Below are 25,446 nucleotides of genomic sequence, written 5' to 3'. Positions count from 1 at the left end.
TTTTGAAGATGGCTGAGGAAATACAGGCAAGATCACATATCCTATCAGAAAAGAATTGTTAAATTTTCTGAGTGAGAGTTGTATTGTTTTGTTGTGCAATGACAATTTCAGATGATATATACTCTCTCAAGTGCCCTATCAAACATGTGCATATATATGCATATACAAATATATATATAGTTATCAAAATGTCAACAATTGATATTATCATCTAGTCAACTTCTATTTCAAAACACTCGTATGTAGATGATGAAAAGACTTCCAAAGTGTTAAGCAGCAGGCAGGCTTCCATGGGACATGTGGCTCTCCTCAATGTCCATACACAGGGCAGAGGCTGTCCCTAATGCAGCAGGCACAAGGTATGACACCAAGAATAACTGGTAGTGCCAGAAGTTTGGCTATCATCTTCTTAAACTTGCTCTTGAGGAAGGTCACCCAGCCCAGGATCAGCCACCATTAGAGGCCCACATCAGCCTCATGACACCCACAGCACCTGATATACTAGCCATGGGGACCAAGATCCTGAATGGCTCCTGGTAGTGCAGGTATTCGGGGACATGAGAAAATGCTGACAGAAGGGCACAAACTGCCAGAGAAAATGTGAGTAAACACTGAGGACCAAAGTGTCAGTAGGTGACAATGTCACCCTGTCTGTCTGAATTTGCTTAAGAAGATCTAAATGTTCTACATCACACAAAAACAAAAAAGACACTATGTTAGGTAATAGAGGGTGCTGTGCACCTGATTGTGGTAGCCATTGCCCAATGTATTTCCATATCAAGTCAAGACAGTGTAATGTAGATATACATGATTTATTTGTCAATTATATTATACATCAATAAATCCAAATACAGAGGAACAAAGAAAGAGATAGGTGGGTAGAGGGTCCACTCCATACAATTCTATCATCAAATAACACTTTAGGAATCTAGGAATGGACAGAGAAGCTGGTGTGCTTCCACATATGCACAAAGGATCCCGTAGAGTCTCTAGAATATGAGAAATTCTCACTATATAAAGAGTTAAGGATGAATAAATAAGTACATATGGGGACCAGTATTATCATATGTAAAACTGTTGGCTGCCTACCTAAATATCTATGGTCAACTCCTCCACAAGAAGGTCTACCCAGGTGTCTCTGTAATGCTGGATAAAAATGCAATCCCATGTCCATGGACAATGCTCAATTTATAAGTATATTTTCTTCATCTGACGAACTAACTTAAGTTCATGACTGCAATGGACGTCATTCCAGACCCAAATAAAATATCGATGATTATTGTAACACATTGTTCGTTGTTGTTGTTGTTGGGCTCACCTGAGTGCCAGAATCTGGAAGGAAGGAAAGAGCATCAGGGTGTTTCCCAGATTATTACTGGGAAAGAGAAAACAAGAGTAAGCAAGAAGAGGATACAGTGGGAATTTGTGGAAATCAGGTTCAGGTGTGTACAAATCAATCATCCTCCACCACCCATGTCTGACATGTCCCTGAAGACATGGCCACCACACTCAATATTCTCTTAGCCTGTTACTTAACTGGTCTCCCAAAACACACCAGTGGCTACCTCATCCCTATGTCTTGATACCCAGAGACTGTCATTCCATGCGATTATATGTATAATGAAAAGGTCTCTCCCTATTCTTGTGTTTTAATAAAGGTTTTTTCATTTTACAATAGTGTTATTTTAGAGACTAGAGAACTACTTAAAATATCTAGATAGTCCACTTATTTCTGTCATCTAGGAGAGATGATTTACTATTCTGTACTCCAACCTGCCTTCTCTGAAAACTGAGAAAGACAGTAACATCACTACCTGTTTCTCTCAACAGAAACCAGGATACAATGTGGGAACATACTAAGGTATTAGAGTTTTTAATATTTACATTAACACAACACACAATATCAGATTGAGGACTTTTGATTTAAGAGAAATAATCAGTTATGATCTTGAGATTAATTTTTATTATAGCTATATTAATGAAAACTGGAGAGATGGCTCAGATATTAAGAGTACTTGCTGCTTTTCCAGGAAATGTGACAGTTCTGTTCCCAGTCACACCACCTGTGAAATCAGCCCTGGAGAATCCAACACTCTATCCTGGGCTCCAAGAATACCCACATACATATGGCACCCCCCACACAGATAGACACAGATATTCACACAAATAAAAATAAAATAAATCCTATTGTTAAATATATAGATAAGAGACGAGAAGCATAATAAAACCCACCATGGTGTAGCACCTTGGTTGGGTGCCCTGGGTACTTATCATCCTACACTCTTCAAACTCAATTTCCTCATCTCTCCTGGAGTATCAGTGACATGTGTCTCACAGGACTCCTTGATGAGGAAATGGGGATAAAGTAGCTCCATCCCCAGCACTCACACCAGGAGTGAGCTGTTTTAGTTTCATAATCAACAGCTGGAACATCCTAAAGTCTTCTCATGCTACAGGACCCAGGACTCCTCTAGGTAACTCTGGACTCACGTGACACTTTTATTGTATGGTGTCTGATCAACCCATCGCCACTGTTGACGACCTGGATCTGAAAGCCCAATATAATAAGCAGCTTTAGGATTCAGGATCTTGGAGATGAAATCCTAAGATGAAAGAAATATACAGCATTCAGCCTGGATGGAGTGCTTTTTTTCAATTATAGAATTTTTATAACATCTTTTAAAAGTTATTTTAGCAATACAAAATTATAGGTCTAATATGATGCACATATAGAAATATATAATAATCAAATCCTGTTCCTCTCTCTAGGTCCTTCAACAGTTTTCAAATTACAGAATAATACTCACTAACTATACATTTTAGAGGTACACTGTGATACTTTGACTGACTTTTTTCTGGTCACAATGAGATGAGAAGACAAAGAAAGGATCAAGGAATAGAAGAGCCACCCCCAACCCCAGGAGTGCCATCTTCTCCAGCTGACCAGGACACAAGGTCATCACTCAGGGGCCTGATTTCCATCACATTGGAAACACTCTCTGTCCATGATCATAATAAATCCTCATCTCAGACGCACTCCCCTCTTCTCTGCACCAGCACCATTCTTGAAAGTTGTGCATGAGAGAATTTTGCAGATTTAATCATTCTCCATTCGTGACTTCAGATATCTGAAGTATTTAATTTCTGACAGTTGGCTGTGACTCTCCTGATTTGATCCCCTCTGCGCCCTCTTCTGTTAGGCAGTGGGTACTACAGGAAGCCTTAGAGTGCTGAAATCACAAACTGCTCTTTCCAGCAGAAACATTTCATCCTTCCCTCCACCCTCAGGCATTGCATTTCTGTTGCCACAGTTCCTTGTGGGTTGTTTAGCTTCACTGAAGCAGGGGCAAGGTGGAGAATGCCAAGGCTGAAGCATCCTTTCCGGCTTCCTGGTGGAAAGCCTTCCTCCACATCAGCAACACCCATGTCAACAAAACTCCCTCTTAGTAAAAACAGGCAACAGCAGGCCAGGCCCAGGACCCACTCTGTCCCAGGATGTACCTGCTCTTCCTGGCTGTGGATCACCATCAGATGAGCACCCATGCTGGAGCACTTCTCCTCACTCTCTCTCCAAGATGCTGAGCCAGTAAAAATGAAGTAGCAGTGGGAACTAAATGGTTCCCAGTCCTTTGGGCAGCAGCTCCAGACTTTGTCTTTGTAGGAAGAAGGAGATGTAAGTGCAATGTCATAGACTCATTTTAAAACCTGCTTGATGTGGAGACCACATGGAAGCTGGGACTCCCCGCTTCTACACATACGACAAGGACCCCTTCCCCATCAGATATCAAGGACTCCAGTCTACCTCTGTGGAAACCAACTTCAAGGCCCCATTGTCCTTCTAGGGTGCTGTCAGGAAAACAGAGTGTAAGGACACTCAGACCCTGAGGACATAATGCCAAACAGTCTGGGTCATCAAAGAATAGAACTCATCATACCAAGAACCACAAAGTTCTCATATTGCATAAATATATACATATTTATACATGAAAACAATAGATACCATTAACCGAGGCAGCAAAATTTCAGAGTTAGCAGACAGATATGTTTAATTAGTGATGATAAAAGTGGAAGTCAATATATTACAACAAGCAAGGTAACAAAACTATAGGTTTATCTACAAACTTTAAAATGCCCATGATAGATTGTACAAGAAGAAAATAAAAACATCTGGAAACAAGTTTTAAAAGCATGTAAATCATCAACAAAGAAAGATGTAAAGAGCTGAATGGAAATTTTTATCTTAAAAATATACTTGAAGTATTCCAGGGTGTTAATTACATCCTGAAGGCAACAGAGTTATCAATGAATCCTCAGGGGCAGAAAAACTGAAATGAAACAGAAAAATAAATTCTCACGTTAAAACCCTAAATGTGTACAGATGAATGAAGTCCCCATAGAAATTTCAAGATTCTTCAAAAGGTTAGATGAACAAAAAAATCTCAAAAAATCATATAGGTATCACCAGACCTGACTTCAGGCTACACTATAGAGCATGGTACCACAAAAGCAGACTCACTGGTCAATGAACACAAAAGAGAACCACAAACATGAACCCACACAGCTACAGCCACCAGACTTTTCACTAGAAATACATATCGGAGGAAAATAGGCTCCTCAACAAACTGTGCTGTGAAAACCAGGTACCAATGTGCAGAAGAATGAATCTAGATCCACAGCCATTCTGTGTGAAAATTGACTTCAAAATAGATTCTAAATGGATTAAACACTTTACTGTGGGGCCTGGAACCCTGAAATTGTTACAGAAAAAATAAAGACAACAGATCAAGATGCAGGTGTAGACAAAGACTCCCTGAATAAGACTGCAGGCTTCTTTACAACAAAGGATACAGGGAGTGAAGGTAGAGAGAGAGATCTGCTGAGAAAGGCAGGAACGCCAGACAAGCTCAAATGGTCTAGGGAGACATGTGTTTCCCAAACGGTCACTTGTGAATCAATTAACAAACTGCCTATTTAGGGCCAGATAGTGTATTCCAAAGACATCTCAATTACAGATGTTAAAGACAGTCGAGAAACTGCTTATTCAGGGCCAAAGTGATGGATAGTGTTAAGCACTCCCCACTCTTTCCTAAATCTAAACAGTACACGTTCATCAGTCCACCTTCCAGCTCAGTTTATGGAAAAAAAAAATTCTCTATTCAAATATTGAGTAAATTACATTTTGTAGACACTGTAACTGAGAATGCAACAAGATCATCACACACACACACACACACACACACACACACACACACACACACACACTTAAGAAAACACTTGAGGGAATACAGAAATGGCTCAGCGGTTGAGAGTGTGTACTGCTCTCACAGAGGAGTTCTGCTCCCAGTACCCACAACATGTGACTCACAAGCACATCTACTTCCAGCTCCAGGGATCCAACCCCCTCTTTGCCCCTGCAGGCACTGCAATCACGTACATCAACCCACACACAGGAATGTGCATATAAAGGTATTTTAATTAAAAATAAAATCTTAAACACACACCCTTGAGCATGACTCCCTGGAAATAGTTACATTCACGCAATCAGATTTGCTTTATTCTTTCTGGAGCTCCATTCTGTTTCTAATAAAATTCTGCTCAGCCCAGTATTGCCTCTCCCTCTCTGAAACTCTTCTTCATTGACCCTAGGCAACACACATCCCAATTATGCCTGATTGCAGACTTCTAAAAAGGACTCCCCAGGCAGCTGGTACTGAGTGTGTGGTATGAAGTCATGTCTCCATAGTGACCATTGCTGCTGGATCTACCCAGGACTCTTGTTGGAAATGCTGATTTTAGGCACATTAAGTTTTACCTTTCAAGAGTGAATGCTGTTTTGTACACCCCAAATCAGTGTGATTCAGTTCTTTTGTAATTGCTTTTTCATCAAGAAGCTGAGAATACTTTTTAAACAAAGCTGTAAAACAGAATTAAAACAATTCATTTTCCTGGTAGTGCTGAGACTCAGCTCGTCACTTTTACCTTCTTACATTCTTTGTAGAAACAAAACATATAAATGTCCAATTACCTGAGTCATTAGAGCCTCCTGGGAAAGATTCCCCATCACCACAGAGTGGAGAGGCTGCGGCCATAGCACTTGGGAATTAGAATGAGGAAGAATGGAAGTTTCAGGTCATCCTTAACTATACAAGTTAGTATAGTTGGTTGGTTGGTTTTGCTAGCTAGTTAGTTTAGTTTAGTTGGCTGGTTGGTTAACTTAGTTGGTTATTTACTTAGTTAATTCATTTGTTCGTTCGTTTGTTTGTTCACAGCTAGCCAGGGCTAACATGAGACCTTACCACAAACAGAGACAATTTTACATCGCCAAACAATCAGTATTTCCCTGCTCCTAGTGATTTATGACCACAGCTATCTTCAGGAAGAGCTGGAAGGACAGGACAGATCCATGACCCTGGGGACTCTTCAACATTTCATGGAGGACACACTGAAGACTACATCTTAGGTGATAAGGTCTATTAAGTATGTGTGCAGACCTGGAAAGGTCAGGGAGAAATGACCTAACCCACAGCAGTTCCAGGTTACCTGAGCAGAGAAGTTATAAAAGCCCTACACTGATCAAAAGGACTTTGTTTCTGTCCTCTTCTTTCCTGTATCTTTCTCCACCCCAGCTAAATCTGACTTCTCAGTGTCCCCACACTTTCACGGAGCTCCTAACTTAAAACTAACTCACCATTCCTCTAGAAATTGAATTTTTGTTTTTCTCTTCCTCATCTCCCACTTGTTCCTGGAGTCACTAGATTCCAGCTTTCCCTTCTGCTCATTTACCAAACATTCCTGAACTAGATGTCATGGCTCCTGATGTCCACTGATCAGTCATCTTCCTGTGGACTTCTCACATTACCCTGCCCACTTCTCTTCCTCCTTAACTGTTGGGAGACAGTGACTCCCTCTGGTTTTGCCTGGTCCTGCTTGCTGCTGTTTCCTGTCTTTCCTACCTGTTTCCTTCTACACCCAGCTCTCTTAAAATGGAACATTGCATCCAGTTCCTTCTGTATCTCTCTTTCTCCTCCAAATTCCTCTTCCTTAGTGCTATTCATTGTCCTGGGTTGTTGGGGTGGGGTTGGGAGTAGAAGTGGTTGTTTTGTGTTTTAGTCTGCTGTTGTTATCTGCTGCCTATAAGCAGAGGTCTTCTAAACTGTACACCTCTTTCCTAAAACATGTTAATATGCATCAACTAAACTGTGCATTTAGGTGAACATAAACAAAACTTAAATCATCATATTCTAACACAAACCTGCTATTCATCTACTTCCTCTTCAAATAACTTCATGACTGCTGACTTTATGAAATCAGAATATTAAAGTCATATCTCACTCCTGTGTCCCCTAATTCTCAGCTATCAATATTGACCGAAATGTTACCTCCTTTTGGTCCAACTCATCTCCTCTCCTGTGCATCACTGGCATGATCCTTGGATCAAACCCCTAGTGCTGCTCCAACAGATTCTGAATCAATGTCCTAATTTCTTCTTCCCTTTGTTTTCACACCTCTGTGAGAGCAAACTTCTCTAAGTCAGTTTTAATTTTATCATGTCCTGCTTCACATTCTTCAGTAAATCTCCTTGACTGGGGCACGTTGCAAAACTGGACACACTTTTTATCCTTCCCTATGTGAATATCCATTTAGACTATGCCTTTGCAGTTCCCTACGCAAGAGATTCGTCTATGTCTACATCACCTCTTCTGAACTGCCTTTAAGAAATCTTTGACCACTAAAATACACAAAGGCAAATGTGTGTGCACTCCATTTTGGGCTTGCCTTACAGCCACCATCCATTCTGAAAGTCTCAAGTAGCCATGGGAAGCTGGGTTGTCTGTTACTGATGTATGACTCCATGAGAATGAGTAAGTTCACCTAGGACCATGGGAATCTCCCAAGAGAGACCAGTCTCTGTGAAGCCACAAAGCAAGAATTAAACAAAGAGAAAGAGCCTGCCAGCACCCAACTGGACTAAAAGGTGAGTCTTTATCCTCATACCCGAACACCCCAGCCCCTAGGCTTTGTGCCCAGGGGCACAACCCTGTGCCCCTATACCAACAACCACTGCAGTTCCAGTTTCAGGCCAGTTTGCAGGCAGACCTCCTGCACACAAGTCAGACTACCCCAATCCCCCATCAGACCCTGTAACCTAAGCCACACCTCCCCCAAATCCCACCCACCCTCAGAGACTTCAACTGTTTCCTGAGACAGAGCCTGTCAGCACCCAACTGGACTAAGAGGCCAGTTGTCAGGCAGACCTCCTGCAGACAAGTCAGATTACCACCATCTACCACACGCTAAGACTGCAGCTACTCCCTGAGACAGAGCCCACTAGCACCAGTTGGACTAAGAGCTGCTCCCTAAGACAAAAAGTCCATCAGCATCAACTAGACCAAGAGCTCCCACAGGACGAAGAGTATCAATCAAACCAAGAGAGGTTCCCTCAGACACAGACACCACTTGTACCAAGTGGAGAAAGAGATGGGTAGACGCCAGTGCAAAAATACAGTCAACAACATAAAAACCAATATGGCTCCATTAGAACCTACATCAGCAAGACCTGAACATCCCAAAAAGAAACAGAAGAAACAGAAGATGACTACCATAAAAATGACTTTAAAAAGATATTAGAAATCTTAAAAGAGGAAATTTAAAAATTCCCTTAAAGAAATCAAGGAAAAGTCAAACAAAAAAATGGGATGAAATCAGTAAATCCCTTGAAAGCCAAGAGAAAACAATTAAACAAGTGAGGGAAAGACTTCAAGATTTCAAAACTGAAATGGAGTCAATAAAGAAGACACAAACTGAGGTAATGGTGGAAATGGAAAATCTGAGTAAACAAACAGGAACTACAGATGCAAGCTAAGCAACAGAATGCAAGAGATGGAAGAGTGGATCTCTGGTGTTGAAGATATGGTAGAAGAAATAGATTCATCAGTCAAAGAAAACACTAAAGTCAACAAAGTCATGACCCAAAATGTCCAGGAAATTTAGGACACCATGAAAAGACCAAAACTAAGAATAACAGGGATAGAAGAAGGCAAAGAATACCAACTCAAGGGCACAGAAAATATATTCAAAAAATCATAGAAGAAAACTTTCCCAACCTAAAGAAGGAAATGCCTATAAAAATACAGGGGGGTTACAGAACACCAAATAGACTGGACCCCCAAACAAGTCCCCTTGCCACATAATAATCAAAACACTAAACATATAATAATAATTAAAAAAAATTAAGAGTTGCAATAAAAAAGGCCAAGTAACATATAAAGGCAGCCCCATAAGAATAACACCTGACTTCTCAATGGAGACTCTAAAAGCCAGAAGTTCCTGGACAGACGTTATGCAGACACTAAGAGACCATGGATGCTAACCCAGACTATTATACCCAGCAAAACTCTCAATCAACATAGACAGAGTAAACAAAATATTTCATGATAAAACCAGATTTAAACAATATCTCTCCACAAATCCAGCCCTACAGAAAGCACTTGAAGGAAAATTCCAACCTAAGGAAGTTAGATACACCCATGAAAACACAGGCAATAGATAGTCCCACACCAACAAACACTAAAGAAGGGAAACATACAACACTATCACCAAAAAATAACAGGAATTTAACAATAACTGGTCATCAATATCCATCAATATCAATGGTCTCAATTCACCTATAAAAAGACACAGGCTAACAGAATGGATACGAAAACAAGACCCATCCATTTGCTGCATACAAGAACAGACCTCAACTTCAAAGACAGACACCACTGCAGAATAAAAGGCTGGGAAAAGACTTTCCAATCAAATGGATTTAAGAAGCAAGCTGGTGTAGCTATCCTAATATCTAATAAAATAGACTTCAAACTAAAATCAAATGAAAGAGATCAGGAAGGACACTACATATTTATCACAGGGAAAACCCAACAAGATGAAGTCTCAATTCTGAATATTTATGCCCCAAATACAAGGACACCGACATTCATAAAAGAAATATTACTAAAGCTTAAATCGCACATCAAACCCCATACACTAGTAGTGGGAAACTTCAACACCCCACTCTCACCAGTAGACAGGTCTGCCACACATAAACTTAATAGAGAAATAAGGAAACTAACAGACATTGTGACTCAAATAGACTTAATAGATATCTACAAAATATTCCACCCTAACACAAAAGAATAAACCTTCTTTTCAGCACCTCATAGAACCTACTCCAAAATCGACCACATGCTTGGTCACAAAGCAAATCCCAACAGATACAAAAAAATTGAAATAACCTCCTGTGTCTTATCAGACCACCATGGGTTAAAGTTAGATTTCAACAACAACAAAAATTACAGAAAGCCTACAATATCATGGAAACTGAATAATGCCCAATTGAATAACCAATGGGTCAAGAAGAAATAAAGAAATTAACGATTTCCTAGAATTCAATAAAAATGCATGAGCAACATACCCAAACTTCTGGGACACTATGAAAGCAGTGCTAAAAGAAAAATTCATAGCTCTAAATGCCCACATAAAGAAGTTGGAGAAATCTCACACTAGTGACTTTATAGCACACCTGAAAGCTCTAGAACAAGAAGAAGCAAAGTCACCCAGGAGAAACAGATGCCAGGAAATAATCAAAATGAGGGCTGAAATCAATAAAATAGAAACAAAGAGAACAATTCAAAGAATCAATGAAACAAAGAGTAGGCTCTTTGAGGAAACAAGATAGATAAGCCCTTATACAAATTAACCAAAAAGCAGAGAGAGATCCTCCAAATTAACAAAATCAGAAATGAAAAGGGGGACATAACAATAGACAGTGAGGAAATCCAGAGAATCATCAGGTCATACTTCAAAAACCTGTACTCCACATAATTGGAAAATCTGACAGAAATGGACAATTTTCTGGATAGGTACCACATACCAAAGTTAAATCAAGACCAGATAAACTATTTAAATAGACCAATAACCCCTAAGGAAATAGAAATTGTCATTAAAAGTCTCCCAACCAAAAAAAGCCCAAGACCAGATGGTTTCAGTACAGAATTCTACCAACTCTTCAAAGAAGCACTAATATCAATACTCTTCAAATTGTTCCACACCATAAAAACAGAAGGAACATTACCAAACTCTTTTTATGAGGCTACATTTTCCCTGATACCCAAACCACACAAAGATTCAACAAAGAAAGAGAATTACAGACCAATCTCCCACATGAATATTGATGCAAAAATACCCAATAAAATACTGGCTAACCAGATCCAGGAAGACATTAAAAACAATTATCCACCATGACCAAGTAGGCTTCATCCCAGGGATGCAAGGATGGTTCAACATATGAACATCTGTCAATGAAATCCACCATATAAACAAACTGAAAGAAAAAAAAAAAAACATGATCATCTCATTGGATGCTGAAAAAGCTTTTGACAAAATCCAACACCCCTTCATGACAAAGGTTCTAGAAAGATCAGGAAGACAACAAACATATCAAAACATAATATAGGCAATTTACAGCAAGCTGACAGCCAACATCAAATTAAATGGGAAGGAACTCAAAATGATTCCACTAAAATCAGGAGTAAGACAAGGCTGTCCACTCTCCCCATACTTATTCAATATAGTATTTGAAGTTCTAGCTAGAGCAATAAGACAACATAAGGAGATCAAGAGGATGCAAATTGTAAAGAAAGAAATCAAATTTCCATTATTTCAGATGATATGATAGTATACATAAGTGACCCCCAAAATTCTACCAGGGAACTCCTACAGCTGATAAACTCCTTCAGTAATGTGGCAGGATATAAGATTAACTCAAAAAAATCAGTAGCCCTCGTATATACAAATGAAAAAGGGGCTGAGAAAGAAGTCAGAGAAACATCACCTTTTACAATAGCCACAAATAATATAAAATACCTTCGGGTAACTCTAAGCAAGTGAAAGACGTGTATGGTAAGAACTTTAAGTCCCTGAAGAAAGAAATTGAAGAAGATAACAGAAAATGGAAAGATCTCCTATGCTCATGGATAGATAGAATCAACATAGTAAAAATGGCAATCTTACCAAAAGCAATATACAGATTTAATACAATCCCCATCAAAATGCCAACATAATTCTTCACAGATTTGGAAAGAACAATACTTAATTTCAAATGGAAAAACAAAAACCTAGGATAGCTAAAAGAATCCTGAATAATAAAGCAACCTCTGGAGGCATCATTATCCCTGACCTCAAGCTCTACTATAGAGCTACCATAATAAAAACAGCTTGGTACTGGCATAAAAGCCAACATGTGGACCAATGGAATCAAATTGAAGATCCTGACATTAATCCACACACCTACAAACATATGATTTTTGACAAAGAAGCCAAAACTGTACAATGGAAAAAAAAGAAAGCATCTTCAACAAATGGTGCTGGCATAACCGAATGTCAACATTCAGAATATTGCAACTAGATCCATATCTGTTGCCATGCACAAAACTCAAGTCCAAGTGGATCAAAGAACATAAATCCAGTTACACTGAACTTGATAGAAGAGAAAGTAGGAAGTAGTCTGGAATGAATTGGCACAAGAGACCACTTCCTAAATATAACACCAGTAGAATGGGACCTCCTAAAACTGAGAAGCTTTTGTAGAGCAAAGGACATGGTCAATAAGACCAAATGACAGCCTTCATACAGAATGGGAAAAGATCTTCGCAAACTCCACATCTAACAGAGGGCTGTCTCCAAAATATATAATGAACTCAAAAAGCTAGACATCAAAATACTGAACAATCCAATTAAAAAATGGGCTACAGAGCTTAACAGAGAATTTTCAACAGAAGAATCTCAAATGGCTGAAGGGCATTTAAGGAATTGCTCAACATACTTAGTCATCAGGGAAATGCAAATCAAAACAACTCTGAGATACCACCTTACACCTGTCAGAATGGCTAAGATCAAAAACACTGAAGACAGCTTATGTTAGAGAGGATTGTGCAAGGGGAACACTCCACTGTTGATGGGAATGCAAACTTGTACAACCACTCTGGAAATCAGTATGGCGGTTTCTCAGAAAATTGGGAATAAGTCTTCCTCAAGATCCTGTTATACCACTCTTGGGCATATACCCAAGCAATGCTCAACCTTACCACAAGGACACATGCTCAACTATGTTCATATATCAGCATTATTCATAATAGCAAGAACCTGGAAACAACCTAGCTGCCCCTCAACTGAAGAATGGATAAGGAAAATGTGGCATATATACACAATGGAGTACTACTCAGCAGTAAAAAACAATGATATCTTGAAATTTGCAGGCAAATGGATGGAACTAGAAAATATCATCTTGAGTGAGTCAACCCAGACTCAGACGGACAAACAGAGTATGTACTCACTTATAAGTGGATACTAATGTGAGGGAAGGGACGGCCAGACTGCAACCCACAACTCCAGAGAGGCTAGCTAACAGGGAAAGACCCTAGGAGGAACATACTGATGACCCTGAATAGAAGTGGATGAGATCTACATGAGTGGAGTGGGTGTGGGGGGCAGAGGGCGAGGAGTGGGGGATGAGAACATAGGGAAATGGGAGGGTCAAGCTGGAACAGGGACAGAGTGTGAGGGCAGGGAGGAAGATACCATGATAGATGAGGACATCATGGGAATAGGAAGAGGCAGGGTGCTGGGTAGGCTCTCAGGAATCCACAAGGTTGACCCCACCTTGGTCTGCTGGCAGTGGTCCTGAGGGTGCCTGGACCAGTCTACTCTGGTGACCAGCCTAACAAATAACCTAACTGTCATCATAGAGCTTTTGTCCAGTGACGGATGGAGGCAGATACAGAGATCCACAGCCAGGCACCAGGCTGACCTTCAGGAATCCAATTGATGAGAGAGAGGAGACATACTGCAGGCAAGGGACGTTGAGATCATGATGGGAGGATGTGCAGAGATGACTGGCCACACTAGTGGAAGTCCATGAACTGTGGACTAGTAGCTGTGGAGCCCCCATGGTACTGGACTAGGCCCTCTGGATATGGAAGATGGTTGTTTGGCTTGAACTGTTTGAGAGGCGCTCAGGGAGGAGGATTGGGATCCAGTGCCTGTGGTGTGACACTTGGCACAGCCTTGGTGCAGTGGGAAGGGGTTTGGACCTGCCTAGGCTCAGTGTGCTGGGCTCTGCTGACTCCCCATGGGAGACCTCGATTTGAGGAATGTGGGGATATGGAGTGGCTTGGGAAAGAGGGCTGGAGGGTGGGAGGAGGGAGGAGGAGGATCTGTGGATAGTATGTGGAGTGAGTAGAAAATTTCTTAATAAAGAAAAATGAAAGAAAAAAGAATTAAACAAATAGTTCAATTAACGTACTAAGTTCTAAGTTGGTTAATGGTTCAGGACAGCCTCTAAACAAAATAACATTAAGAGGGGATGCCTGTATAATATGGTATGCACTGTTTTGTGATCTGAGTCCTGTTTTGTCTGCTCCTACAGTTTCATGCTTAGTTCTCCATTGTTGGAGCCCATTTAGGTTTCCAAGGGCTTTACCCAGCCGGTCTGCATAAAGACGATGATTGGATCAGGGGTCTGAGTACCAGGTGTCTGAAATTGTCCGCACTTGGCTGTGCTGGGGGAGGCCTTTGCTCCACCCTTTGGCATTCCTTTAAAAACCCTAGGGCAGAGACAGTCAGGGCACGATGGATTAGGATCCAGGCCCGCTCGAGGATATCCTATATTTTCTATCTTGTTCTCTCCCCTCCATCCTTCTATCTAATATTTTCTGCTGCTTCTACTCTGGGGAAATGTGGGGGTGTCGTGGCCCCCACAGTCCATGTAGCACTATACATGACAGTAATATTAGCCTGTATTTCCCACATCCCCACATGTCTAGGACATTGCTGGCACACACAAGTCTAGGTGTCATCTGCTCCAAACTTTTCTTAGCCAAATGTGCTTACTCCTCACTTCTCATCTGCAGAGCATTTCCCGTACAATTTTTTAAGCACCGGTTCACCTGACTGTTCTCTAAATTTCCTGAGACTGGGGGCTGTAGCTATTTCTGGACTCTCTGACATGCTGCCCAGTGTATAGTAAATGGATATTACTAATTATTGCATGAATGAATAAAATATCTACATAAAAATATAGTGTATGTTTTTTTTTTAATTTTTGATAAATTTGAAGGACAATCTACAAAGAATCCACTATTTCTAAATTAGCTTTCAGGTCTCACACAATCTGGAACAAAAAATAAATGATTAGAAGGAACTCCACTGGAGCACTGTGCCTGGAATAGCTCTGTCCATGCCTTCTCATCCCTCTACTCATTCCAAAATATAGATGTCTATGCGTCCAAATGTTGCCGATAAGGAAATACAGGTGTATTTTCATTACTCGAGCCTAACACAGATGCCCCAGGATTTCACTCTGTAATGCCAACAAACACACACACATGCTTTTCCAATGAGAATGAATGACTTTTACAGAAGAGTTCTAGAAAATCCCTGTGTCATCCATCTCTCCAGAGAGTGTCTGTCTCAGGTTTCTAGGTCACTATCTGTCTAATGGGTCCCTTTCCTATTCTTTATTTACTTCTCCCAGGGACATACTTACTGATCAGAGCAATGGCGAATAAGATTTTCAACATCAGTAACAATATTATGAATGAGGTGAGGAGCAACTTGGAGAATCTGTGACAACTTTCATGACTCATGGTCTTCTTTTGAGGAGCTGAAAGACCAACCAAATTCATGTCTTGAGCTCTGTTCCCATTTCCTCTTCTTTCTCCTACTCTTCTCTTTTTGTGCATAATAAACACTAGTAACATGATGTTCGAAATAATAGGAAAATGTGAATAGGAAATATCAGATTAGTTAAAAAAACATTACAATATGTACAAAATCACTCATTTATGACGTTGAAAATGATTGTAGTCAGTATTTTGGTATGTATTTTTCCAACAAATTTAAATATTTTACATATAAGTACATATTTTTCACAATTAGAACATCATAAACACTGATTTGTTACCATCATTTTCTTTGACATTATATCATAATTTTTTCCTTTATGATTTTTTTTGTTTTATTTTAGAGACAGGGTTTTTGTATGTACCCCAGGCAGACTTTGAATGCCTTATGTAGTCCAAACTGGCCTCAAACTCACAGCAACTCCCCTTTCATTATCTCCTGAGTTTTGTGACTACAGGCTTGTGTCAGTACATCTGGATGAACATTATTCTATATAACGTCTTCTTTATCAATTTTATTTTGATTGCATAGTTGCTTCCAACTTCAAATATGCGACAGTCAAGAAGTCACATTTTATGATAAAGTCACCAAGCTTTTAGTCACCACTGCTAAAAGAGTTACAATACTTCCTACCGTGGGTGAGGTCCAGGGTTCTGTCCCCATCACAGGAGGGAGAGAGTGAAAGAAACTACTCAACACCTGAATACCAACAGACTATGACATGTCACCAGATAGAGGGGAAAATCAGTATGCCATGGTTTAACTTTGAAGTAATTTGTTACATGTATGTATGTGTGTTTGTATGTAGAAAAGATACAATAACATGGGTGTGGGATTTTCTCTAGATGGTAAAAGACATTACCTTCTCTTCTCCATTGTGCAATCCCACAACCTTTCACATCTGTCTATAGGCAACACACTTGGGTGAAAATCCAGTGACTGATAGGCTTGGCTAGCAGCTAAGATCAACTTTGTCCTTTACATCATCACTCACTGAGAGCAGCAGAAAATGCTTTCTTACCTGGAGGAGAGTTTCCATCCATGTTTGTGAAAACAAATTTACTCATGAAGTTCTTGTGAAAATAAATGTTTTCTGAAAATATGTTGAGAAGAAATCTTCCCCTGCCCTCAGAATGTCTGTGTCATCCCTTCTTTAAAACAGGTCCTGAACAAGATACAAATTATCCCAATACCAGCTAGTGATGAGAGGAAATAACAGACAGCTAGCTGTCTTGGACTGCAGCATGAGGTCCAGTCCCGTGACCTGCAAAGGGAGAATCACAGGAGGAGAATGCACCCAGGACCATTATACAATCATAGACATACCAAGAACTCAATGGGGGAGAGAAGAAAACTGGAAGGAATGGAAAAGAGGAACCAGGCCATTAGAGAAATCAACTCCTCACAGAATTGAGATTTGGACACTCAGTCGGAGCTGACATCTACAACAAAGCCTCCATTTCCCATCTTGTCCTGTGATTCCTACTCCTGGTCTCTGTAGAGCTGCCTCCTGGCCTCCCTGAGGCTTTAACACCACATTCAAGTCACCCCCATGGGCAGAAGAGTTCTTCAAACCAAGGTTCCTAGGATACACCCTAGACTGTCCCACCTCATGGGGACATTGTCTTCACCCTGCTCAATTTCTGGAACCTAGGTCAGCACTAACTTACCACATGGATACCCCTATTAACCTGCCTGAGCTCTGACAGCCAATTCTCACACACCCCAGCAAGGATTTCCTCTTTCTCTTGAAAGTCACTAAGTTCCCACCTTGTGTTTTGCACTCCCACATTCTGTACCTTGCCTGGTTCCTGGAATCCATGCTTTGTTTACCCTCTGTGAGGAACTTCCCCTCAGTCTGCTGAGTCCCAGGACCCCAACCTGACTTCAAGCTAACACTGCACTGGGGCCCACCCTCAGCTCCTTCAAGTGCTGAGGTGTCACACCAGGCTGGCCTTGAGGACCCTCCTTTCATTCACTCATTTAGGGTTCTTACACCCACAAGAAGTAGCCTCAAGTATGGATGCCTTCTCACACTGGTTGAGCTCAGAGGCTCTGCACCTGCCCACTCTCAGACACAGCTGACCTTGTCACCTCTCAGGCTGTGAAGTCTCACATCAGGCTACTGCTTGTGGACTCACTCCCCATTCAAGACACATTTCCCCACACTGCTCAGGCTCCAATTCTGCTGTCAAGTCAGCCCTATGCACAGACAGATCATTGCTTCTCCACACCCCACCCTACCATGGATGCCTATGCTGCATTGTCCTGTATAATACTTTACTTGAAATTGCATTATTTAGTAAGGAATGGGAAAATAGTATTTTTAAAGGATAGAAGAAGAACAAGAGAATTAGTAGTTCTCCATTATATGGTTTAGGGACCCAGTGATTCATTCACAGACACCCTCCCAACTGTAACCACTTATTCCACAGTCTCTATCATCCAAACTTCTTATATGAAATTGAGTTTTAAAGTTACCTCTATGTCCCTAGGGAAAAAATCACATTGTACATGAATTATGTATACTGTGTCAACAACCATTCCAGTACCTAACTGGCTTACAACATCAAACACTTATTTTTTAATCACATTTTATTTGTGCTTAGGGTCTGCCTAAGGATGACTAATTCTGCTTAGATCTTCCTGTGCATTTCCTCATTCTGGATCCAAGACCACAGAGTAGTTGAGCATGCAGTGTACTCCACTATTTTAATATGGTGGTCAGGGCTAGTAATATGGTTCAGCAGGTCTAGATATTTGCTACCAAGCCTGACCACCCAAGTTCAATCCCTGAACATAAGAGAGAAACATATCCTAAGGTTGTCCTAATGTTCATGTCCATCTACACACACATACACACACACACACAAACACACACACGCACACACACACACACACACAAATAAATAATGTATAGGTCATTAAAAAGTCATTCTTATAATACTGGTCAATGGCAGTCACTTGCACAAACCTACAAATAGGTAGAAAAACAGACTACCTACACTGTAGGCCCCACAGGAAAATGTGTCAAGAGCATCAAAGTTTAATCCTTCCACAGAGAATTATGCAAACACTTTTGATAAATTGTGCAAACTACTTCCATCACTTTACATTATCTAGCTAAAGGATTGCTAACAGCATCCTCAAAAATTTGGTGTAAACAGCAAAAGAAACATTTATTGGGATGGAGAAACAGATTACAAGATGGGAAAAAATCTTTCCCAACAGGAATCGTGAAATGAACAGAGTGTTCTCAAAGGATGAAATACAGATGGCCAATAGATATGTAAAAATGTGTTCAAAATATTTAGCCATAAGAGAAATAAAAGTTTAAACATTTTCAAGGTTCCATTGCACACCAGTCAAAATGAAGTGGAGACAAGATTCTCTGGAAGAATCTTTGGCATATACACAAAGGATGCTCAATCATTCCACAAGGACTCTTGCTCAACTATGTTCATAGCAGTGCTATTTGTAATAGTCAGAACCAGGAAACAACCTAGAGACAGAATTTCTCCCATGATAGTATTTGGTATGACTTGGGCTTGTGGATTCTGTAACAATCACTGTGCTTCCATATATTCAGGTGCCCTGCTCTATCCAAAAGACACGGTTTCCTTACAGTCATCCATCACATATGATTCCTAAACTTTATCTTCTCAGTTTCACAGTGTTCCCAGAGTTTGGGGGGGAAGGAAGTTATGGTATATAGTCCCATTTTGGAGTGAGCATTCTGTACCATGGTCAGTTGTGGGTCTCGGTGTGAATCATCACTTACATCAAATTGAAGCTTCTCAGGAGAAGGGTGATACATTGATACAGGTTTAATAATAAATCTTTAAAACTCAATATACTTTGTCCCTTTAGCTACATAATAGTAATAGATTCTCCCCTATGGCCTATGATCTGTCTAGCCATAGGTTCTTAGCCCAATAATGGCTTCAGGTGTGTGCTTCATCTTATGGAGCAAAACTTAAATCTAATCAGAAAGTTATTGGTTGCTGTCATGATGTTGTAGACCAGTAGGCAGGTCTAGCCCGGTCAATCATAATTGTAGTTCCCAGGGTTCACAACTGGATAAGACTGATGATTACTTTTCTTCTTCAGTAGCATGAACAGCACCTTCCAGCAGGATGATAGCTAGACAGTAGGGATGAAGCTTCTAAGTCAATGACAACTTCATTTTTTATGTCCTCTGACTCAAATATGTGGCCTGCAGCAATAGGGTCTCATGAAAATCTGGAGCATAATTCACAATAGCTAAGTTATAGAACAAACCTGGTTGTCCAACAGCAGAGGAATGGATAAACAAAGTGTGGTATATGTGTACAATGGGATTTTTCAGCCATAAAGAAATCAAAGTTATGGCATTTGCAGGAAAATGCATGCTAGTAGGGATATTATACTAACTGGATTAAACCAATCTCACCATGAAATACAGCATATGATCCTCATTTGTGATTCTAAGATTTTAGGCAGATGCATAAACTCTGGTTGCACACAGGACATGAAAATAGAAGTAAAATCTTCTGGAGGAAGAGGGATTGATGGGAGGCACCGGAGAGAGAAAGGGCAAAGTCAGGGAGTATGTGGGAAATGAGCTAAGCATGTGTTCTGTAAGTACATGAAAATGTCCTATGTAATTGTACCATGTCAATGAATAGCACAGTGAACCATTTCAAAAATAATAAAGTAAATTAAAACTAAGAAAAGCATTCTGTAGAATAGTCTAGAATGATGGCAATAACCTATGATGTTCGAGAGTCTACCAGACCTACAACTAAAAAGAAATAATACATTCCTGCCACTCAGGTTTTAGTTACTAGCCCTGTCTAGTAGGCACATTGTTTCCATGTTATAGGATAACTCGATTTTAACACATGTGTGTGTGTGTGTGTGTGTGTGTGTGTGTGTGTGTGTGTGTGTTTGCTCATGTGCCCGCGCATGCATAGGTATATTTTAGAAATCCTCTATGGTAATATATTTCCATACGAGTTTTTCAAGAGGTCTTTAGTATTATTTATCCATCCTACACTACTTCGCTTACTGTCCCCTCCTCTCCCTGACCCCAATACAACCCTTCCTGTTTCATTATTCCCTTTTAACCCTTTATACCATTACTCTCTATTTCTCTGAATTTGAAAGGCCCTCCTCCTGAACCCCAGAAATTCCTGGCCTCTATGGGTGTTACAAATAAAGCACATATCTGAAGATTCAAAGCTAACAACGACAGCTGAGGGAAAAAATTGCAACATTTGTCTTTTTGGGTCTGGATTACCTCATTCAGAATGAATGTTTTCTGCTCCATTCATTTACCTATAAATTACATAATTTCAACTTTCTTAATAGCTAAATAATATTTCCATGTGTAAATATGTATTTTCATTATTCATTCATTCGCTGGTGGGCATCTAGGCTTTTTCTTTCTCCTGGCTACTGTGAGCAGAGCATCAATAAACATGGATGAGCATGTGTCTCTAGATTAGGATACAGAGACCTTTGGGTAAATACCCAAGAGAGGTATAGCTTGATCCTGTGGTAAATAGTATTTTTAGCTTACTAAGGAACCTCCACACTAATATTTACAATCATTACTCCAGTTTGCACTCCTGCTGGCAATGAATAAGTGTTCCCCTTTTCCACATCCAACTCATCATTTGTTGCTCTGGTATTCATTGGTTTTTTTTGTTTTGTTTTGCATTAATCACTCTGACTGGGGTGAGATAAAAATCTCAAAGGATTTTTAAATTGTCTTCTTTCTTTTTTATTGAGTTGTCCATTTCTGTCCTTTGGGGGGAATACTTTCCTTTTTCTAATGCTCTTCGTATATTCTAGATAGTAACTCCCTGTCAGATGTACAGCTGGTAGAGAATTTTTTCTCATTCCATGGACAGCCTTTGCTGTTCAGAAGCCTTTGGTTTCATGAGGTCCCATTTATTAATTGTTACTCTTAATGCCTGTATGATTGGAGTGGTTCACAAAGTCTTTTCCTGTGCCATTGAAGTCAAGCATATCCTCCACTTTCTTCCCCATCAGATTCAGTTTCTGAAATCTTATGTTAAAGTCCTTGATCCACTTGGAGTTGAGTTTTGTGCAGGATCAGTAATAAGGACCTAGTTTTGTTCTTCTGTATGTAGCTGTCCAGTGTGACCAGAACTGGGTGTTAGAGACGCTGTCCTTTCTCCAACCTGCATTGTTGACCTCTTTGTCAGAACTGAGGTGAATTTTTTTAGTCTGTTTTTATTCTAGTATTATATTATCTTTATTGCTGTAGCTCTGTGGTATAACTTGAAATCTTGGACAGTGATGTCTCCTGCAGGGTTTTGGTTTGTTTTGTTTTGTTTTGTTTTATCATAGGTGTTCAAGATTCTTTTGGCTATCCTGGGTTTTTGTATCTCCAGATGAAAGTTAAGATTATTTATTCAACTTCTGAGAAAACTGTGTTAAAATATTAAGGGTTATGTGTTGATTGTCTTGGGAGATTGCTCTTGATAGGCTGACCATTTTCACAACATTAACCTTGCTAATCCTCAAGCAGGGGATATCTTTCTACCTTCTGGTTTCTTCTTCTGCTTCTTTCTTTGGTGTCTTAAAGTTTTGAAACAGACATTAAGAAACAAGTTTTTTAAGGCCAGAACAGTTCAGCCAGGGCTAGCTTGAGTGCGTGGGTGATTTAGTCATAAAGGGGGAACAGGGAAGTGGTTATACACATTACCATGTGTTTCCAGTTCCTTCCTCGGGGAGGAAGAGATGCAGGCTGAAGGACTGGATCATCTGATTGTGCAGAGAGAGAAAACACTCCCCCTCAGCTGCACCAGAGAAGCAGCTTAAGGCTTCCTTTGCTTTTCCTCATCATGTGAGCTCCGCCTCTGCTGTCTGCTCTGGCTCACTGGCAACCCTGAACTCCTCAGTCTGCTTCCTTCCATCCTTCTGTGCTGTGTTTCTAGATTATGCTTCACATCATCTTGATAAAGCAATGAGGTGATAGAACAAAGTCCAACAGAAGAACAGGCCTGGATAAAATATAAATCAAAGATGACAAAGTGGTAAGGGAAAATGGAAAGCTCAGGGAACAGGCGCAATCATGGGTAGGTCCAAGTCAGGTGTGCAGATGAAAGGAAAACATTTGAGCCTTTCCAGGGAGCTAGATGTAAAACTGAGTCCTTAATGCATGATCCTCTGCGGAACTTTAAAACCAAATTTATTCTGCTCTTTATAGGAGCATTGGTGAAGAAAAGACAGACCTAACATAACAGGAGGAAGAACAGTTTGATGTGTGAACTTGATTGTCCTTCTTTGCCCTTCTCAAAGGGCTGGAAAATTGTAGCCATGATGTGGGAAGCTGAAACCAATCAAGAGGATATACCTAGGCTGGCAGGGGCTGCAGACCCTCTTCATGTCTAATTAAGTGCTGAACTCTTTGATGGATTTTCTTTCATAAATATTTTAAAACAAAAATTGCAAATAGTACTTTTTAAAGATTTAATTCCTTAATATAAACAGTGTGAGCTGGTTTTGCACCCCTGCCAAAAATGGATCTTTTTTCTAATTTTTTGTAAATAGTAAAACCCTTTGTTAAAGAAAAGAACAATCTTTTTTATCTCAAATAACCTCATTAATCACTATTATTTGTCCTAGTATTGAATTGAATCCTTACAGCCTAGACATAAAGGCCAACCAGAAACAGATCCAGGAGCTCAACTTGAATCATCTAAGCTTGTGAAAATGGATTTAGGTGACTGAAGAGTATTAGACCCCTCAGGTGCCTTGCAGAGCAGAAGTAACTCTGCTCTGATAAAACATTAACAGGCCATCAAGCATTTCAGGCAACAGTTCATAGTTAATGGAATGCAAGGACAACACCAAGAGATATGAAATATGTATATACTGAAAAATCCAAAGAAGGAGTAAGTGCATGGAGCTCAATATATAGGAGTTGCTTTTTCTTTTGTTTTTTCCAGATTTACAATTTGAAATAGGTATGTTATATGTGCCATGAGAAAAAAAATCAATATTGAGAATTTCTATGAAGTACTGGAAATTTTTTAAGAGCAAATAGTGAAAGTTAAGGATTGAAGAATGCAGTGTCGGCTATTACGTACTCAGTGGCTGGGTCATGCAACCTATAGTCATCGTGAGAACCTTGGGATGCATTTTTTTACACCTGACCTGCCAAAGAAAGATTTTCTCCAGTCTTTTAACCAGGTCATGGGTGGTGACCTCTCTAATTCTTTGGAATTCATGGAGCTACTGGGAAGTCTGTTTTATCATGGTAGGTGATGAAGCCTTATGCTGCTCAGTTCTTTCACAGTTCATGCTAACAAGATAATTCATGTAGGGAGCTCATCATTTCAGAACACTGACCATGTGATAAAAGTTAAGTCTTTGAGCCATGAGGTGTTCACCCTTTCAAGGAAGTGATGCTGAAATCTGAGTTCACTCGCTTATCAACCAAACACTCACACCTATATAATGAACTCTGATAAAGCTCTGAACATCAGAGCTCAGATGAGTGCACACTAGTTGGTTTACACTGTATACTACAATTCATAACATTTTGTGAAGAAGATGTGTACATGGGGTCAATGGAAGTTCCCTGATATGTCCCTCCCAACTATTCTGCTTTGTATCTTCAAAAAAAAAAAACTATAATCCTAATAGAGCAAAATCATTAGTTCAGTGTGTCATCCTAGCAACTTAGAAATCTGAAGGTATCATGAGACACTGGGACTCTGCGGACAGATGACTTGAAGTAATGGCATCCATGAGAACTCCTGAACTTGAAGCTTGAGTATGAAATGAGAACAGTCTTGTGGAAGCATGGCCTGAACATGTAGAATAATTTAATTAGTAAGTGAAATGTTTTCACCTATGGCTTAGCAGAACAGCCATAAGAAACATTTTGAGGATGGCTGAGGAAATACAGGGGAGATGACACATCATATGAGAAAAGAATTGTCAAATTTTCTAAGAGTAGTAGTGGTATTGTTTTCTAGTGTAATGACAATTTCTGATAATATATACTGAAATATTGCCTGAAGTGTTATGTATCAACTAGCTCTCAAGTGCCTTATCAAGTAACATGTGGCTATATATGCATACACAAATATATATCTATATTAAGTTATCAAAATGTCAACAATTGATGATACTATCCAGTCAACTTTTGTTTCAAAATACTCATAGAAAGCAGATGAAAACACTTCCAAAGTGTTAAGCAGCATGCAGGCTTCCATGGGACATGTGGCTCTCCTCAAGGTCCATCCACAGCACAGAGGCTGTCCCTAATGTGGCAGGCAAAAGGTGAGACACCAAGAATAACTGGTAGTATTAGTAGAAGGTTGGCTATCATCTTCTTAAACTGCTGTTGAGGAAGGTCACCCAGCCCAGGAGCAGACACCATTAGAGGCCCACATCAGCCTCAAAGCACCCATAGCACCTGACACACTAGCCATGGGGACCAAGATCCTGAATGGCTCCTGGTAGTGCGGGTACAGGGGGACATGTGAAAATGCCAAGGTAAAGACACAAACTGCCAGAGAAAATGTGAGTAAGCACTGAGGATCCAAGTGTCAATAGGTGACAGTGTCACCCTGTCTGTCTGAATTTGCTTAAGAAGATCTAAATGTTCTACACCACACACACAGAAAACAGACAACTAAGTTAGATAATAGAGGGTGCTGTTCACCTGATTGTGGCAGCCATTGCCCAATGCATTTCTATATT

At 40.1% G+C, this 25,446-nt stretch overlaps 1 protein-coding gene across 1 annotated transcript; it reads right to left on the bottom strand.

The window, feature by feature from the left end:
* Nucleotides 1–1,217: 1,217 nt before the first annotated feature.
* Nucleotides 1,218–16,784, bottom strand: LOC118579177 (C-type lectin domain family 4 member A-like). Its single transcript, XM_036180295.1, has 6 exons — nt 16,739–16,784; nt 15,581–15,697; nt 5,813–5,914; nt 3,502–3,653; nt 2,491–2,603; nt 1,218–1,332 (listed from the first exon to the last, which is right to left on the bottom strand). Exons 1-6 carry the CDS (start codon nt 16,782–16,784, stop codon nt 1,218–1,220), a joined length of 645 nt encoding a protein of 214 aa, XP_036036188.1.
* Between the last annotated feature and the right edge of the window lie 8,662 nt (nt 16,785–25,446).

This window comes from Onychomys torridus, chromosome 3, assembly GCF_903995425.1.
Source record: "Onychomys torridus chromosome 3, mOncTor1.1, whole genome shotgun sequence".
NCBI classification, from domain to species: domain Eukaryota; kingdom Metazoa; phylum Chordata; class Mammalia; order Rodentia; family Cricetidae; genus Onychomys; species Onychomys torridus.
The sequence above is the reverse complement of the archived record's forward strand: the minus strand, read 5'-3'. Positions and strand labels throughout refer to the sequence as shown.